The following is an 18493-nucleotide window of genomic DNA, read 5'->3' on the forward strand; positions in this document are numbered from 1 at the left end:
ACGAGCACAGCAGCGGCGGCAGGACTACCAACTGCGGTTGGATCCAGTGTGGCTATCCCACCAGAAGTCATGAAAGAGTATGATGAGATCACATCCCAGAGCACAAAAGATGGGAGTTACTTCAACATCAACTTCTTCGGCAACGATAATAGCCGTGCTTTCAACCCCAGCCTTCTGCCACATCCGCAACTGTTTGATACCTGGATTGCGGTAGCGCAGGCTCGGTATGAAGACAGGTCGTATCCATCGGGCTGGTCGTCGGAGCTGGTATGCAACGCGGTGTTCAACAAGGGCGGAAACTTGTCATGCACGGAGCCACCCACGGTGTTGGTGGTGCCAGCGACCCAGAGCACACACTGCAAGGACAAGCTCCTGACTCTACACATGAACATTGGGCCTCACGATGCGCGTGCCTTCTTTGGCCCCGAATACCCGTACCTCATCTACGGCACTCAATCCGAACACACCTGTTTCGGACAATGGACACAAGACTTCCGCCTGCTCATGGACTGGGGCATCTTCCGCGGCTACGACGCCTTCCAGGTCCCCACGGAGATCCAACGCCCACCACCCCTCGGCGCCATGGAGAAGAACTACTATTTCTTCTGGGACTTCGACAAAGTCCTCTACGCCCACTACGACTCCTCCCCGCACCGGGCCTTCGCCAAAGTCGAACTCGACGGCTCCGCAGGCCCCGACCTCGCCCCGCAAGTCTACGCCAAAGACGAAGCCTGCTTCAACAAACACCTCCGCCTGAACCCGCTCCCGGACCCCAAAGTCACCAAATCCTCCATCCACCAAGCCACCAACTCCCTCTCCCTCACCCTCTGCAACTCCACCGACACCTCCTGCATCCCCAACGCCGACAACACCTACATCATCGCCATCTACCAGCACAAGATCGGCAACGGCCTCATGCACGCCCGCTACGAACCCCACGTCATGGTCATGAAGCGCCGCGCCCCCTTCGAAATCCACGCCATCACCGCCAAACCCCTCTGGATCCGCGGCCGCAAGAACAAGGACGAGATGATCTACATCACGAGCATGAACTACAAGCAGAGGGGACAGACGTATACGGGGTATCTGGACGATATCATCCATGTGAATTTCGGCGTCGAGGATCGTCGCACGTCGAGTATCGATGTCAAAGCGGGCGATCTTGTGAGGAATTTGATGTTGTGCGATGATGGGACGGCTCCGGAGTCCGTGGGTGGGCCGGCGTTGTACATGGGCAGTGAGGAGAATTTGGGCACGGCGCCGGCGTAAAGAATCGGATGTTGTGCGATCAGGATAGACGAGGAGAGGAAGAACTCTGTTTTGAGAATCAGCGAGCTATGGATTGGGTTTTGCAGTCTTGACGAAAGCGAGCAATTTTTGCGCAACGCATGTATGTAGACGGGCTTGTTGAGGCGTTTAGGGGAATACCCAACACGAAATGTATGTATGTACAGGAACGATGTGCGAAGGAAAGAAGGATAATACACACCACCACCCGACCTCCGAGCAACTTTCTAAGACCTCACCAATTCGTTGGATTCACTTGCAGAATCATCACGTGAACGGTCTTGGCAGTCACATGAAAGCCCTCTTCCACCTTGTTCTCGCGAATCTCGAGCTCCCTGCAGAACTTTTTGAGAGCTACTTCAATGTCTACCTTCCCACCCAATATCTCTACCCTTACCCCCTATCACTCCCCCTCTCCTCCCTCAACATGGCCAAAAAGAACAGACTCAGACTAATCGACATCGTCAACGGCACAGAGGCATTCTGCAAATCCGCCCCGTGTCCCCAACGAAACAGCCACAGGAAGAAGAAGATTATCGCTGGGATGTTGCAGAGCAAGCCATACGCCAGCACCCATGCGAATCCTCGTCGTTCTCGTGCGTACAGGCCCCAGAAGAGTTCTCGCTTGCCGTCATCCATCTCGAGGCATTTCGCGCGTTTGGGCAGTAGGGCGATGGCGTCTCGGGCGTCGCGTATCCTCATTTTAGCTTTCCCGGGAGCTGCCAGGCGCTGAAGGAAGTCGAGATACCATCCGAAGGGATGTTGAGAGGATTTGTAGAAGCGGCCGCGGAATTCGTGGGCGGAGATGGGTCCTGCGGGCGGGGAAGGGATGGGGACGCGGGGCGTGAAGTCGTAGTCTGTGCGGGATTGGGGAGGGTAGGAGAGGGAACAGGGGGCGCCGGCGTTGATGTCGTATTTCTGGAACTGGGAAGGCGATGACAATGTCAGCAACTGGATACCTTTGCCATTTGCAAGTTGGATGCAACTCACCTGATAGAAATCGCACTTGTCGTAGCGCCACCAGGAGAAATAGCCCAGGAATGTTCCGCGCGCTTCGACGTAGTTTTTCTTCAGGGCCTGGAAAAAGTCCCCGTCGTTGCTCATTGTATGGATCTGCATGTCGCAGAATCTGTGGGAGCTGCCTCTCTTAACGCACAGGAAGACATGTCGATCGGGAGGTAGCGCCACAGTTGGTGCTTGCGGTTGAGGTAGGTTTGGTGACTGAGGTGCCGCAGCTCCGGGAGTATTTAGACCGGCCGATTGTGCTGGCAAGGCTTGTTTCCCCGAGCTGTTTATATCCGAGTGGTTGGAGGACGAGCCTGCTCCGCTCGCAGTACTCGAGATATGAGCAGGCGGTGGGCGTGCAGGAGTGCCTGTGTTGAGAAGATTGTTCACGGCGTGACTGCATATTGCCGACACATGCTGAAAAAGAGTGTTGGCTCCTTTAGATAGAACAGGAGCGGTATCCTCCTCGTGACGAGCAGTCTCAGCGTTGTGTGCAAAATGAAGGAGCTTTTGAAGCCTCTGAGCTGCGTCAGAAGTGATATCGATGTAGTGGTCATCGCCTGACGAGACCTCGTATGGCTGATGCGATGAATTCAGTATGTGCGTTGTCGGCGTTCATGTGGTTTCTTATACTTACGGAAGGCCAGAAAAGCCGCATATAACCGGGCCGCAAGGGGCGCTTCCTTTGCTTCAATGGCCACCAATCCCACGTTTCTCCGAGTGAGTCTTCGATCAAGCCCTTGATGTGGTCACTGAAGGCGAGAGAATCGTCGAATGAGATGCGGATGAGATGAACGGGAGTCCAGGATATATCCCGTCCAAGGTCCCAAGCTCGATCAGGACTGAGTTGCGTACCATCCGAATCGACAGCGTTAGAGCCAATGGCCTTGATCACCCGACACTGATGCGGTCGGTGAATGAATTCTATCACTCGTCGTTTGAGTGTCCGGTATGCGTTGCTCTTCTGAAGCCCCATACGGTGCTTGGCACTCAGCCTGGGCGGGTGTTAGCATGATATGCTGTGCTCCCTCCTTGCAAATGTTCTATGCAAAGCAAACAAAACACGTTCGGCATCATATCTCCCCTGTCCGTGAGTGGAGTGAGCCGTCGCAACATGTGTCTTGGACAGGCATAGGGATTGGATCAAGAGCTTTAGCTGTTATACGCACCTCACAGGTTCCGGAAACTCGCCATCCTCTGTAGAAGCCTCTGAGCTGGCATCGTCATCAATTTCGTCGGCATTGTACTGCTCCAGGTCACCGAGGTCAGGCCTTTGAAGACCGTCCGCAGGTTTCAGCTGCGGAGAGATGTTGTTACCGCCATCCGTTTTCGACGTTCGCGCGGCCCCCTGTTGGCTGTTTCCCTCCATCAAATTGGGCGTTGTGGAGTTCATGTGCTTGGTTGCCATCCGTTCAGCTTGCAGAGCAATCGCACGAGCTGCGATGAACGATCCACCTCGAGAGCACAGCAATCTTGCCACATACATCTGTGCCATGTCTGTTGCCTCCACCTTCATCGCCCACCCACACTGCGCAAGTAGACGTCGGATGTTTCTCTCGTATCGCTCGCGCCCTATCGCAGGATCAAGAATTGCGCGGACCTGAGCAGGTTCGAGTTCCACATCCCTGGCGAAGGACGAAGCAAGGCACTCGACGAATCGAACATGAGAGTTCTTGAGGTTTGTGTAGTGCCGAACAGAGTATGCTGAGCCCGCTCGAACTACTCCCGAGTCTACCTTGGTCTCACGCTCCTGGCGGGCAGTGGACGACCGCGACTCAACTCCAGCGGTGTCAGATTTCTTCTGCGGCATCGTGAACTCACTTTCTGCCGTATACTGAGTTCCTTCTTGTTTGCATTGTCCCTGGGAGTGCAATGTGTGCACGTTTTCAGCTCCTGAGAGCTGAGCAGTCGTGCCTTCATGAACAGAGACGCCGTCTGAATCGGCCATTGCAGGACCATCGCATAAGACCGATTCCTGATCTGCACATAAAGTCGTTCCAGTAAGCTGTGATTCCGGTGAAGGGCTGACGAAGCGCTCCAATGCTCGCTTTCTCATCCAGGAACACTGCTCGAGTGTAACTGCGATTTCGGTCTTACCATCGGACAGAAAGCCCTTGCAAGTGGGCGAGATTGACAATGTGAAACCCTGTTTGCTGATGAATGTTCTATACGCCCGAGAACCAGGCAGGAATGCGAGTTTCAAAGGCCCTGAACAGTATTCGACCGTATTATCGCTGTTCCAAGACAAAGTCTCCGCATCATAAGGGCCGTTGAAGGCGATAGAGTCCTGCCAAGGGGGCATTCGGCGGGGGTTCGGAAAAGTCGCCTTGGGCATGCTTTCACCTGGTAATGCCTCAGGCAAAAGATCCGAGCCATGAGCTGCTTTCGATTGTTCTATTTCAGGGCGAATGAACCAAGGTATTGTATGCTCGCGTTGACCTTTGACATCGTTCTGCGACGCGCGCCTTTCTTTCTTGAAGCTCTGCAAACCCGGAACCAACGGTAGGATTCGACTGCTTCGTGACGAAGGCTTAGTCTGTGGCGGTTGGCCTTTCCAGTCCTCGCAGCCGATAGCGTCCCGATACTGTGGCAGATTCATGGGAGATGGGTTGTTTTTGACTTGTCTTGCATAGCGAATCGCCCGGGCCTCGAGTTCCTGTTGTTTGAGTTCCTGTTGCTTGAGCTCCTGTTTGCGCTTTCGCAGCGTGAGCACCTTGCGCATTTGAATGTATAGTGTACGATTCTTGATGGCGGATTTAAGCGCCACAGAACGCGAAATGCGCAATTCCAGGTCCTTTTCGACATCGTCGAGAACCTCGTGCCGAGGCGTTCCTGGAGGGGTGATGGGCCCAAGTTCTGTATCGCTTTCCTCCCAGGGATGAGCGCGATTCCGCAGCCGTTGCAGAGTGTCATCTTGAGATAGCACGTCTTTTATCGAGTCGCGGTTTAAGCTTCTTGCCAGGGGACTTGATTGCAGGGTGTGCTCCATGCTGACGACCTCTTGCAGAGATGCTTTGGGTCAAAGATTCGTCGGTGGTGACAGAGAAAAGAACGTAGAGTTCCAATCTCAACGGCCTCGCTCATCAAGGGCCGGCGGTGGCTTTTCATCAAGATGGGTAGCACAAGAGAGGCTGAGCTCCAGCTCCGCCATGTGTTGCCCTTCTGCATCCTTCGTCTAGCTTTCAATGGCTGGAGGAAGGCCACACCGCATGACAGGTTCAGGTCGAACGAGGCTTCGAAAGCTCGTGTCTTCGGGCTGCATGAATGAATGCATTAGTTGCTGTGCGCGCACGTTCTCGCTGTCAGTCGGTTGCAGAAGCGCCAGCGTCAGCCGAAGCTGCATGAGAACAGCAGGCCTGTCATAGGCCTGGCCGCTTGACGCCTCGCTACACTTGAGCAGCGTGCGCCTTACCCATGGGGTACAGGCCGTATGCAATTGAATTCTGCCACTCGAGTCGGGGGGATGTAAGAGTCAAAAACTGTGTCAAAGGTCTTTCGATTCAGTTCAGTTGCTTCAAGAGCTCCATACCTGTAATGCAGCTCATGCTCGAGTATTTCCCCAACGCCTCGCTGAAATGCGCAGAACACAACACGACCATCTCCTAATATCTCTTCCTCCCCCTCCCTCTTCCCCTCCCACCACGGAATCCATGCCCATACCTCCCAGGCCCAATTTCTCCCCTATCAATCTTCTCCCGTATCCGATCCTGTTCAGCATAGAACTCCTCTTCTCTCTCCTCCTGCTCCTTCTTCTCTTGCTCCGCGTCCTTGACCTTCCGAACCTCAGGCTTCCTAGGATTGAGGTCCTCGTCTTTGATCCATTTCGCATGGGCGCCATACTCGCAGCTAACGACCTTATCAAGATCTGGAGGATGGGCGCGACCATTTGGGCAGAACCCTGCGAGGTAGAAGGGGCAGAGTTTGGGGTGTTTGATGTGGCGAAGGTTGCAGTAGGGTCCTAAGGGACAGAAGCCTCTCGCGTAGTGAGGACATGCGGGTCGGCGGAGTTCGGAGGTGGGTGGGATGTGGAGGTATGTGCAGTCGTCGCCTTGGGGACATATGCCATATCTCGAGAACTCCTTACATTCTCGCTCGTCGCGAAGGTTGAATGTGTGCGCGAACTCGCAGGATTCGGCTTTCTTGCAGAGGCCTCGCTGGTAATGTTTGCAGATGAGATGGGGCACGCCTGATCTCTCGCTCTGGGGCAGGTAGTGGCGATCAGGACATGACGCGCCTCTGGGACAGGCTTTGCCTTTCGAATCGAGGAAGTCTTGACAGAGCGGACGGGTGACCTTCGAAGGCGCGCCGAGGGTAGGGATGGCGGCTTTGAGGTAGTTGCTGAAGGTGAATTGTGGCGGCGTGTACGTCTGCGGGTTGAGGATCTGCTCTGGCAGCGGTGGGCGCCGGTCGGCGGTGGCCATGCTGTGTGGAGTGAGGTGGATGAGAGAGGTGTAGTTGCATGTAGTGGTATAGCAGGAATACTAGCGCGAGTCGCCGGCGGAGAAGCTTCTCGGCATGTGGGTGAACGACTTGACTTGGTTAAGCGGTGACGCTGCGCAGGGAATAGCAGCAATTCCCCTGCTCCTACACTACCACTATACTGCTACATCTGCAACTCAATCTCGACTACACGTGCGAGAGATCCAGCGGCCAAAAGCAAGCAACATCAACACTGTCGACGAGGCTGTCGCGTCCAACGGCGGGCGACGTCACCAGCCGCACCCCCTCCTTGCTCCGATCAACCTCTCGCCCGCGCCGTCTCGGATTCAGCAGCGGGCGCAGCAGCAGCAGCAGCAACACTCGAAGCACGGAATCCTCGTCGTGCGTGCTGTCATCTCTGCTTATAAGCCCACTCACCCCTCCGCCTCACTTTCACCACCACCTGCCCACGCCGGCTCGTGACACTCGCTTGTCCGAATCGCATTCCTGCGCCGCCCGCAGCAGCCTCACCACCGCGTGCCATTATCATGCTCCACCACCGACTCCCACTGTAGGCTTCACTTCCCCACCACGAATAGCGTTTCACCACCGCCGACATGGTGTCCGATACTATCTACGAGCTGTGCCGCCCCGTCCTGGACAATGACGACCTGGAGGAGGAGGCCAAGACGGACGCTCTGGAGGAGCTGCTGAGCAGCGAACCCACCTCGCTCAAGGGCAAGGCGCTGGAAGATGCCGTGTTGGGAGTCCTGTGGCAGTGGAAGACTGCGACCGAGAACAAGACATCCTCGCCGCCACCTGCGCGCAATGTGCATGTAGCCCGTTCGCGATCGCCCGCGCCGTGGATCCAGCGAGCTGCGACACCCACGGCTTCTGGCACCAACTCGCCCAGAAGCTCTGCTGCGACACCGTCCATCCCTCCAGGCTTCGGCCCAACACCACCTGCGCTGGCAAGAACAAAGTCGCAAACCGTTGGCTCACCGTTCTCTTCACCCAAACCCTCCCCACGTCTGCCGCTTGCCACGCCAGTGATACCCCACAGCCCCAGACTGAGCGCATACCAGTTCAGCGACTCCTCACCTAATACCGAAAACTATGGCGACTACGGCAGCGATACTGTCGACTGGCTCGTCAATGACGACGCAAGCAGCAATACCAGCTTTAGTGATGCTGGTTTTGGTGCTTCCGACTTCATATCCCCCTACACCACCGAAATGAGCCCTTACGACATGCTGCGATCGATTCTGCAAGACAACAAAACCGACGAGGAGTTGGAGCAGATACTTGAGGCGAACGGGTATGACCTGAGTCAGACTGTCAACTCACTCATGGAAGCTCAAGGCATGGGCGCGAACCTTATGGCTGCCACCATTCAACAGCAACAGGAGCAGAATCGAAAATATTTGGTGGGCAAGAACATGTCGCCGTCCTCCCGACCAGCCACGCCAGCCGGGCAGCAGAAGACAGCCACCGTGTGTCGATACTGGCTGGCCAGTGGACATTGCGCTCGCGCTGATTGTAGGTTCGCGCATCAAGTTCAAAACCACGTCTGCAAGTACTGGCTGCAAGGGAACTGCATTGCGGGCGAATCGTGTCTCTTCTCCCACGACCCAGCACTGCTGATGCAGCAGCTGAGCGTCGCAGCTAGCGGCTCCAACACTCCACAACAGCTAGGTCCAAACTTCCAGCTTCAGGACTACGACAGTTTTCCGGCTCTGCAGCCTACGACTAGTAATCCATACGACGACAGTCAGAGTGTCGATCCTTCCACCCTCAACGCTGTGCTTCAGCAACAGCAGCAGCAAAGTGCCGTCCCGCCAGGACTCTTTCCAACCTTTGTTCCTACTGGACCACGCCATGGCAGCCGACCAGGCTCTCGACCTGGCAGTAGACATGCATCGCGAGCTCCAACACCTAGCCAACAACCCAACTTCCAAGACGACGAAGCCTTCCCCACTCTCGGTTCTGCTGCTTCCAAACCTCTCGGCAAGAGACACCACGGCAAGCGAGGTGGACACGGTCACCACAATCACGGACCTCCTGTTCAACAGCCAGGTAGTCTCGCTGATGTAGTGCGCATGTCACCATCGCCCAGTCCCAATGTCAGCAGAGATGCAATGCGTCGTGGATTGAGAAACAACCGATCCTTCACATCAACTCGTGAGAACTCCGCCGCAGCAATGGCAATCGCCGCGCCAAAAGAGATACCATGGCTGGAGACCGGCGACAAAGTCAACAGCGCATATATGAAAGCCCGCCAAGAAGCCTTTAAGCACGGCGGCCTTCGCAACAAGTTCCTCCAAAGCGCCGCCCAAGCCTGGAACCGCAACGACGCCCGAGGCGCCAAAGCCCTGTCATTACGCGGGCAGAACGAAAATGCCCTCATGCGCGAGAAACACCGCGAAGCCGCCCGCGCCCTCTACGACGAACGCAACAAATCCCTCTCCTCCGGCAGCGGCAGCAAGGAACTCTACGTCGACCTCCACGGCCTCCACCCCGAAGAAGCCGTCCAATACCTCAGCGACTGCCTCAAAGAGCAGAAATCCTCCTCCCGCCCCGTCTACGCCATCTGCGGAACCGGTCACCACAGCAAGAACGGCAAAGACAAAGTCGGCAAAGCAATCCGACAGTTTCTGAACGAGTGGCGATACGCCTTCAGAGAGTTCAGCGTCCCCGGCGATCGAAATAACGTCGGTGGGATTCTGGGGATCGATCCTACGAGTTTCGAGAGGGAGGCGGGAAAGAGGGGTGGCGTTGGTGTTGGGGATAGTGATAGTGGGGTGGGACTTGATGAGCAAGGGAGGAATGTGAAGGAAGATACCAAGGTGCAGGTTGTTAGGGAGGATCCGAGGAAGGTGGGTGCTTCTTCGAAGGGGAAGGTTGAGGTGGATGGGAATGATGGGGATGGAAGCTAGCTAGGTGCTACTGTGAGAGAGCTGGAAAGTGAAGAAGAACAGACGAATGAAAAAGAAAAGAAACATTCAAAAAATATCGTCGTGGTTCTATTTTCTTTTTCTCTTTGCGTTGCGTGGATTCGCGATAATGCAGAGCCATAACACGGAACTTCATCTAAGCGTACAGTACACTCCTACTGACAGGCAATTGGAACGCAAGAGAGCATGCATCCATCACGCTCCCCATCACTCATCCCACCAATCCCCACACATCGAAGTCTCCAAAAGTCCAAGCCCCAAGACTCCTACAACCCCAACCCCTCCAAATACCTCCTCGCCCTCTCAACCGCCTCCTCCACCTTACTTCCCTCCGTCCCCTGCCCCAGACTCGTCGCCCCCTTCCCCCCCGCCTTCCCCCCCACAACCCCCGCGACCTCCCCGCTCCACTTCCCCGCATCCACGCCCTTGCCCTGCGCGGCAGAACTAACATGACACCCGTGCAGGACTTTGCCTTCCTCGCTCTTGCCCAACAGATAAACGGTCTTGTCCTTATTCTTGGAGGAAATCGTCTTGAGGGCTTCCTGCACGGCTTTGCTGCCGGGGGAGAGCGTATCGGGGATATTCAGCACGAGGGACGTGGCGTCCTTGTGGGTGGTGAAATGCTCCGTAATAGCGTCGAGGACGCGTTTATTCTCCGCCTTCTGCAGGGCTTTCTGGTGGTCCAGATTCTCCTTGACGATTTTCGCGAAGCGCTCGCGGAGTTTGTTCTTCGCGAGGAGGGAGATTTCGAGGCTGGAGAGTTCGTGCTGCCATTCTTTCGTGCGGGACTCTTTCTCGGAGCCGAAGGGGAGCTTCTCGAGGGCGGAGACGCGGTCGTGCCATTCCTGCGCTTTGAGCTGGACGAAGTGTGCGTCTTGGCCCGTGACGGCGACGATGCGGCGGATGCCCTTGGCGATGCCGCTCTCCTCGATGACGACGAGGTCTTTGATCTCGCCGCTGTTCTTGACGTGCGTGCCGCCGCAGAATTCGACCGAGACTTGTTCCCATTCTGGGCGGGAGACGTCTTCGAGGAGTTCGTCGACGGGGACGCCGATGGAGACGACGCGGACGGGGTCCGGGTAGGTTTCGCCGAAGACGGCGCGGACGCCTTTGATTTGTTTGGCGGTGGTGAGGGGCACTTCCTTGGAGTAGACTTCGCTGTTTTGCCGGATGTAGCTCGTGCTGAGTTCTTCGATCTTGTGCAGTTCGGCGTCGGAGCAGCCTTGCTTGTGGGAGAAGTCGAAGCGGAGCTTTTCCTGCGCGACCAGGGAGCCCTTTTGGTTGACGTCGTCGCCGAGGACTTCTCGTAGGGCGAAGTTGAGGATGTGCGTGCCGGTGTGGTTGTTGCGGATGGGCTGTCTTCGCTCTTCGCTGTATTGGCATAAGACTTCGTTCCCTGCTTCGAGAGAGCCGTAGTTCATGTAGCCGGTGTGCATCACGTATCCAGCGTACGTCTGCACGCTTTGGACATCGATCTCCGCCTCGCCGTCGATGAGAATACGTCCAGTGTCCGCTTCTTGACCACCCTGCTCAGCGTAGAAGTTGGTTCGGTCGAGAACAACACCAAACTGATCGCCTTCAGGAATCTCCTTGGTCGACTTCACAAACTTGCCACCGTGGTAGAAAGTCTTGATCACGGCGTGGATGTTGCCCTTCTGGAATTTGGCAGAATCGTCTGTCTTTGGCACGTCAGGCATCTTCTCCAGTTCGTTGATATCGTGCACATTGAGCTTGACCAGATCTGCGCCCTCCTTCTTCGCGCCTTTGGAGGCTTCACGATGCTTCTGTTCTGCAGCAGCAACATCATCTTCGTTGATGTCCAGACCACGCTCTTCAGCCATGATCTTGGTGAGATCCACCGGGAAGCCGTAGGTGTCGTACAGCCGGAAGACATCAGCACCAGCAAGATTCTTCGCACCATTCACCTTGCACTGTTGAGCATACTTCTCGAACATGACCTCTCCTCGATCCAATGTCTTGGCGAACGTGACCTCTTCCTCGTCAAGAATCTCCTGCACTTCAGCCTGCTTCTTCTTGATCTCCGGGAACATCTCGCCCATCTGCTCGACCAGTGTCGGCACAATCTTGGAAAAGAAGCTGCCGATTTCGGTGTTGAAGTATTTGCGGGCGTAGCGAGCGCCACGTCGAAGCACACGACGAACGACGTACCCTCGGCCGGCGTTGTTTGGTGGTGCGCCGTCAGAAATGGCGAATGTGAGGAGTCGAACGTGGTCTGCAACTACTCGGTACGCAGTATCGACGCCATCTGCATCCTCGTCGCCAAACTTGCCGCGATATTCTCTCGCGCCTGTGACTTCTTGAATGCGCTTGAAGAGTGGTGTGAAGACGTCGGTATCGTAGTTTGACATCTTGTTCTGTAATACTGACACCAGTCGCTCGTAACCCATTCCAGTGTCGATGTGCTTGGCTGGGAGCGGCTTCAGGCTCTTATCTGGCTCACGGTTGTACTGAATGAAGACGTTGTTCCAGATCTCGAGCACGTTCGGGTCATCCATATTGACCAGATGTGCAGCATTTCGACCGCCAATGCGGTCGTAGTGAATCTCCGAGCATGGTCCACATGGGCCTTGGTCACCCATCTCCCAGAAGTTGTCCTTCATGTCGCCGGTCAAGAGGTGGTCATCAGCAACGCCAACAGCCTTCCAGTAGTCTCTCGCCTCCGTGTCAGGTTCCAGGCCTGCATCTGGCTTGCCCTCGAAGTAGGTGACATATAGCCGGTCCGGGTCGAGCTTGAAGACCTTGGTCAAGAGCTCCCACGAGAATTGAATGGCTTCCTTCTTGAAGTAGTCGCCGAATGACCAGTTACCCAGCATCTCGAAGAAAGTGTGGTGGTAAGAGTCCTTGCCGACATCGTCCAAGTCGTTGTGCTTGCCACCCGCACGAATACATTTCTGCGAGTTGACCGCACGCTTGAGTTTGGCGAAGTCGGAGTTAGGGTCTATCGTTCCAAGGAAGATGGGCTTGTACTGGTTCATGCCAGCATTGGCGAAGAGAAGAGTCGGGTCTGAGAGAGGGACCACGCTGCTGCTGGGGACGAACGTGTGGCCATTTTCCTTGAAGTAGCTGGAAACATGTTAGTCTAGGATCAAATAGATATCTCCAAAGCAACATGAGCGAGTTTCATGCCCAAGAGCTTTTCTCATAGTCGAGCATGAAAATATGCACACGCACGTGCTCTCCGCGCTATTGATATAGCCAGTTTAGAGGGGAATTTGGGGGCGAGGACTTACTCGAGGTAGGCCTTGCGGACATTGACGGCCGTCCACTCAGGCTCCTGGCCTGCGGTGGAGGCCATGGTGCGGAATGGGTTGCGTGACAGTGGATATGGGGGTTGTCGGCGGTGGTGCAGCAAACCTTTCAGTGAGCTTCTAGAATTCCACAACCGCTTCGTCGGCGCCGAGAGGAAGAAGCTCCGCATGCACTACAAAGCCCGCCGCTCTCACTCTTCAGCCGCAGCAACGCCGTTCTGTTTTTTGTTTGCGTGGATGATGAGTTGATTGCGAATCAAGTCCTTGGAGAAGAGAGGTGATGTTGACGATGTGGAACACCGGCGCCGGCGTGGCCAATGGTGGTGGAGCGGGCTCTCTCGCTGGCACCAAGCGCCGCGCAGATGACTCAATTGGTGACTCGGAAAGGTTTACCAAGCGATTCAATCTACTCAATCTCGGTATGTGAAACGACGTCACGAATGGAAAAAGGCAATGTCTAACGTGTGGTGTGAATGTAGAAGGGAACAAAGGCGGCATCAACAGCAACTACTACATCCCCATCTCCAAACCCCCGACTTCACCGACCGCGCCGATCACTGCGAGTAGTAGTACCGTAAATAATGCGCCAGCCCGCACAGACGATGAGTTGATGCAGGTGGACGATACGCGCGATCGCGTATACATTCACGACCTCGACGAGGAACTCGCAGACATCGAATCGGACGAGGAGAAGCTTATCTTCCTGCCAGACATCGACAAAAAGCTGAGCAGGATCTCCCAACAGCTGCTGCAAAGTCGCAGAGATGAAGATCACGAGGGTCAAGAGCTGGTGTTGTACAGTGTGCCCAAGTCACTGACGGTAGATGAGGGCCACGATTCGGTCAGGAAAGCCATCATTGAGAGCAGGCAGCGGGCTCGTGAAAAGGCAGAAGAGGAGGCCAGACATCATGATATGAACTGCAAGTATGATCAGAGTGATCATGCAGAAGCCGTAGCAGAGACTGCGCATGGATACAGCACCGGTTATGTGGTGGAGGAGGATGACGATCCCGACGTGATGGACATGGACTGAGGCATTGAAGCGGGTGCTGTATTCACTGGAAACTCTCGCATGTGAAAACAGCGCATGGTTATATTCACCATGCGGCTCGATGTCGACACCGGCACAGGCTTATAATTACGACCCTGTTGTCGCGGAACATTGGACAAAGTTCCATGCACTCATTACCATGGCACCCACGCCGCACTCCGTGTTACCGGAAACGACGAGGCCGGCGGGCGATGCGTTCGAGTAAAAATCACTCATCATCTCCTCGTCTTTATAGCATACTGACCCCGCATAGTTTCTTCCAACCACCCATCGCCGTCAGCGTGGGCGACCCAGCGACCACCTTCCAAATAAATGCAAACATCCTATGCACTTCTTCGGGCTACTTCCAGGCAATACTCTTGGAGAAGAAGCCACACGGCAAACAGATATCCATAGAGCTGCCTCGGCATGAACCTGCGGCGTTCAACATCTACTTGAACTGGCGCCATCGAGGCAAACTCTTCATCAACCAGCCAACCGGAAAGAACGCAAAGGGCAACGAAGATGTCTTTCGCGAATCTTTCTGGGAGAACATGTTGGAAGCATACTTCTTGGGCAACAAGATCGACGACACAGATTTCGAGGACGCCCTTCTGGACTCGGCGCTTCTCGCAATGCTCGGCGATGATGAAGGCGTGACATGGTACCCGGGCCGCCGCATTCGACAACGTCTTTACGAGCGCACCTCTCCTGGCTGCTGCATGCGACGCTTGTTCGTACACATGGCGGCTTCTTTGACCAACGTGAAGCAGCTGGTTCATGACGATGACCCTCTCACCTTCCTGCAAGAGCTTCAACGAGAACTGGCGAGCGGCAAAGAAGAGGATACATATCAAATTGGTGTGGAACGCGCTTTCCACGAGCATGCTCTCGAAGAGAAGAATTGCTATCGTAAGAAGAAGGGGTTTTCTGATTTAGTCAGGGAATGAAACGGCGGTCAGAATGGAGCTGTAGCCCGTATTACTTACCTCAACCCCAAACCACACTCTGGATTCTCTGAAGCACTCCACCTCATGATCCCGACACCCTTCAAATCCTCAGCTACACGACTCATCAGGTCGGCGGAATATTAGGAGATGCTTATTCTCAAACCCGTTGAAGTCGGACGCGCCGCGTTTTGGGGGCTGGAAAGACCTCGAAGCGCTGGCTTGCGTTGCCGCCCACCCACTCTTCTGCTATTCTAATAACGTGCAGGATTCCTGGATGGTGCGGCCGCTATGGCTGTGCCGCTTATGCCGCATGTTTTTCGTTGAGTTTGTTCGGTGGGTATCATAAGGAGTTCTGTGGTATGTATTGAGGACGTCTGGTGTTGGATTTACTTCCGCTTTCATTGCTGCAATATGCGCTTGCCATCTTTCTTCATTCTCTTCATCACGTCCAGTTCAGCACAGAGTTTCCAGGTTCCTCACTACCGACGAAATCCAAGTGCGAACGACAGTATCGCTACAGAATCGCATCAGCCTCCTAGCAGCGAGCAGTCCAACACCGCCTTTAATAATGCCTCCATCTACGACAAGCTCCCAGGACTCTGGTTCGAGACATGCAATGACGACGAGGGCAACCCACCATGTACAGCATACTGCCACAAGAACGATACATCATGCCAGTCACTTGCCGGCGGAGTTGTCTCTGCATGTAAGGATCTGTGGTCGACGTATAATGGAGACAGAGACAGGACATCGGATCCGGCGCCAGGATGGTCACTATACTACACAACTTACGGCCAAGATCCGAGTCTGATGTCCACCACTATTGACGTTTACAAAACATTCAGCACTGCTAGTGTTGCTGTGACCAAGCAAAACGTTCACACGAACGAGACGAATCGTCAAGTCACGATAACACCAGTATATGCGCTTGGACGACCGTCTCCAAGCGTGAAAGTGACGACAGCCACGGAGTGGGCAGTATCGAACAGTTGGCTAACAAAGCCTACGCCGAGCTGCAGATACGTCACCTTGTCGACGAGCAACGACTGTGGCAAATGCTCGATATATGGGGGATCTGTTGAGCTGTATTACTGGCCGCCGACGACTAATACCGACACTGCGATGTCAACGCCTGCAACGCGGTCTATGGAACTCACGAACGGCATAACGCTCTTCTCTCCCACGGTGTACATCTCGCTCTCGACTGTGTATGCATCCAACTGGTGCACTCGAGTCGGTCAGAACCATACTGGCACACTTCTCGCGATGAATCCTACAGATGTTTCGACTCAATGGCACTGGGGTGGAAAGGTTGGCCAGAGCGCAGCCAACTCGTATGGCCCAATCAACTACACCGACCTCGCTGGCTTGACCCCTGTTACCGACTACGAGCAGCAGCCATCGTGCATCATGTTCGGCTGCTCGACAATATTTCCAACTTGGAATCCGACGCTTGTCGTGCCCTCAGCTTTGCGAACCTTGGCCCCAGAATGGGCGGACTGTGGGGCGGCGCTGGAAGGCCTGTAGGTCCTAAGAAATGGCACTGGTGAAGGTCCAGGCACTGACAAATGTAGTTACGACCCCCCAATTGCTTTGACCGAACAAGCGGTCATGGCCACCCCGACCTTGCCTGTTGCCAACGTCATCACAATGACTACCGCGACTTCTGCTGTCTCTTACGAAACAGCTAGTCAATGCTCTGCGCCTTCAAGTTCAACGCCAACGAAGACGAGCGATCCATCCACTACAGCTGACGCAGGGTCGAAAAATCAAGCAAGCGACCTCGCAAGTCTCATCGCAGACGGTGGGGAATCATCACAAGGCTCTTCAATCTCGAACCATGAAGATACGGCAAGCTTCTCTAATTCTCCATCGACCGACAGACCACTGGCAGAGACTCCGACTGTCAGTCCGACGACACAAGTGGCGAGAGTTTCTTCATCGGCGCCGCCGTTGTCCGCCGTTGTCACTGAAGAGCAGACGACCAATGTTGCTGGCTACATCGCATCTATTATGTCCCTCATCGTACAAGCGACTACTCTTACGAGCTTCAAGCTTGTATCTGATGAATCAAGAGCTCATGCTTCCAGCACCGCACAATCAACAACAATAATTGCCAGTCAAGGGACGGCATCTAGCACATCCAGTGTAGGGGTCACATCCGAGGCCGAGGCTTCCAGTCGCAAACCTGATGCTGACACTGCCGTCTCTTGGCCGACTCCAACTGTTCATCGAAACGAGCAAGGCGACTTCATCGTCAATGGCATGACTCTTGCACCCGGATCACCGATCACACTTCTCCACGGATCATCTCAACTGACGGTCGCTATGGCCGTCACAGGTGGCAAGACATTAATCCAACTCGGCGCGACACGTACTGCATCTCTGGGTCCACCGACAACATCTCCATCGGCCCCATCAAGTGACCCTAGCCAAAGTAAGGCCACGAACTCGACGAATTCTTCCTCATCTACTATTCGAATATCTTCAACAGCTTTATCCTCCACAAGCAACGTGGTGGAGCCTCGTCCTTCTGCAACGTCTGCAGCACAACGCATCAACGTCCGTTTTCAGATCTGGGCCGCAGCCACCTTGACGACGGTCGTTTGGCTGGCGCTGTCCTTGATTGCAAATTAGACCAATACACCATGGATGACCAGCCACACAAAGGCTCTACGAGTTGACGGGCAGAGTAGCTGATGTTGGGATTGCATGTGTGGAGTTCTTATGGAGACTTTTCGGAACACTTCTGAAAGCAGAACTCATCAGAGGAGGTAATCTGGAAACCTGGCCTGCGACCCAGAATCCAGACTAAGATTTGCACGATCCCATCTTATATTGCAATAATGGCGGAGGCACTCCGAGATGCTTTCTCTTAGCGCCCACGTGAAGTTCAACCGGCATGAAGGATTCGAGCCTCGCCGTTACAGACCACCGGGACCAAATGGATTTGCTGCGATTTGATTGGTCACAAGCTGCCAAGCCCACGAAACCTTCACGCTTCCCCTAACCTCACCTCTACACAAATCAACGCTCTTCTACACACAACCATCAACAAAACACACCTAAGGCGGCGGCAGCATCATGAAACAATTCAGTTGGGCAAATGCGCAAGTCGGTAGGCTCCCGGCAGATCCGACCCCCTGAATCAAGCATTCTGCTGCACGTTTCCGTGCGGGACCTCCGCTAGTTCAGCGAGGGAGTACACTGTATCGCGACGTCAGTGGTCCATTGCGCTGGTCCTTCCCATCTCCTGGAACACGCTATCTACAGGCTCTGGCAAGAATGATATGAACCCCTGCTAGTTTCTCAGCCTTTATCTAGCTATATATGGAAGAATAAGTGGGTCACCACTTTGTATAGCCTCCTTCAGTATCGATTACTGCCTAATATCTTTCCCTAATACTCTAGTAGATCCTTAATATATTAGATATCGATAGCTTTGTCTATTTAGTCTATATAGCCTAAATAACCTCTACCCTTATTATAGGGAAATAAAGCCTAACCCTATACTTTAAAAGACTCTAAAGATTCTTAATTAGATTAAGATCTAGTAAGTTTACTAGCTATATAAGGAGC

The 18493-nt window shown here is 54.5% G+C and overlaps 7 protein-coding genes across 7 annotated transcripts; 4 read left to right on the forward strand and 3 right to left on the reverse strand.

Moving 5' to 3' along the window:
- Positions 1–69: 69 nt before the first annotated feature.
- Positions 70–1398, forward strand: M409DRAFT_68008 (uncharacterized protein; the record flags this gene model as incomplete). The annotated part of the gene is made up of 2 exons (XM_033817650.1): positions 70–1181; positions 1356–1398. 2 exons carry the CDS (start codon positions 70–72, stop codon positions 1396–1398), a joined length of 1155 nt encoding a protein of 384 aa, XP_033664952.1.
- Positions 1399–1680: 282 nt separating this feature from the next.
- Positions 1681–5281, reverse strand: M409DRAFT_56787 (uncharacterized protein; the record flags this gene model as incomplete). Its single annotated transcript, XM_033813396.1, has 3 exons — positions 1681–2871; positions 2930–3287; positions 3462–5281. The coding sequence occupies 3 exons, from the start codon at positions 5279–5281 to the stop codon at positions 1681–1683; spliced, it is 3369 nt and encodes a 1122-aa protein (XP_033664953.1).
- Positions 5282–5894: 613 nt separating this feature from the next.
- Positions 5895–6713, reverse strand: M409DRAFT_68009 (uncharacterized protein; the record flags this gene model as incomplete). Its single annotated transcript, XM_033817651.1, has 1 exon — positions 5895–6713. One exon carries the CDS (start codon positions 6711–6713, stop codon positions 5895–5897), a length of 819 nt encoding a protein of 272 aa, XP_033664954.1.
- Positions 6714–7328: 615 nt separating this feature from the next.
- On the forward strand, positions 7329–9647 carry M409DRAFT_25414 (uncharacterized protein; the record flags this gene model as incomplete). Its single annotated transcript, XM_033807679.1, has 1 exon — positions 7329–9647. One exon carries the CDS (start codon positions 7329–7331, stop codon positions 9645–9647), a length of 2319 nt encoding a protein of 772 aa, XP_033664955.1.
- A 284-nt stretch (positions 9648–9931) lies between these two features.
- On the reverse strand, positions 9932–12981 carry M409DRAFT_68011 (uncharacterized protein; the record flags this gene model as incomplete). The annotated part of the gene is made up of 2 exons (XM_033817652.1): positions 9932–12749; positions 12917–12981. The coding sequence occupies 2 exons, from the start codon at positions 12979–12981 to the stop codon at positions 9932–9934; spliced, it is 2883 nt and encodes a 960-aa protein (XP_033664956.1).
- A 242-nt stretch (positions 12982–13223) lies between these two features.
- Positions 13224–13967, forward strand: M409DRAFT_56790 (uncharacterized protein; the record flags this gene model as incomplete). The annotated part of the gene is made up of 2 exons (XM_033813397.1): positions 13224–13353; positions 13414–13967. 2 exons carry the CDS (start codon positions 13224–13226, stop codon positions 13965–13967), a joined length of 684 nt encoding a protein of 227 aa, XP_033664957.1.
- A 157-nt stretch (positions 13968–14124) lies between these two features.
- M409DRAFT_56791 (uncharacterized protein) lies at positions 14125–17551 on the forward strand (the record flags this gene model as incomplete). The annotated part of the gene is made up of 5 exons (XM_033813398.1): positions 14125–14186; positions 14239–14876; positions 15043–15247; positions 15367–16437; positions 16489–17551. The coding sequence occupies 5 exons, from the start codon at positions 14125–14127 to the stop codon at positions 17549–17551; spliced, it is 3039 nt and encodes a 1012-aa protein (XP_033664958.1).
- Positions 17552–18493: the final 942 nt, after the last annotated feature.

The sequence above is a fragment of the Zasmidium cellare genome (genome assembly GCF_010093935.1).
Source record: "Zasmidium cellare ATCC 36951 unplaced genomic scaffold M409scaffold_27, whole genome shotgun sequence".
NCBI classification, from domain to species: domain Eukaryota; kingdom Fungi; phylum Ascomycota; class Dothideomycetes; order Mycosphaerellales; family Mycosphaerellaceae; genus Zasmidium; species Zasmidium cellare.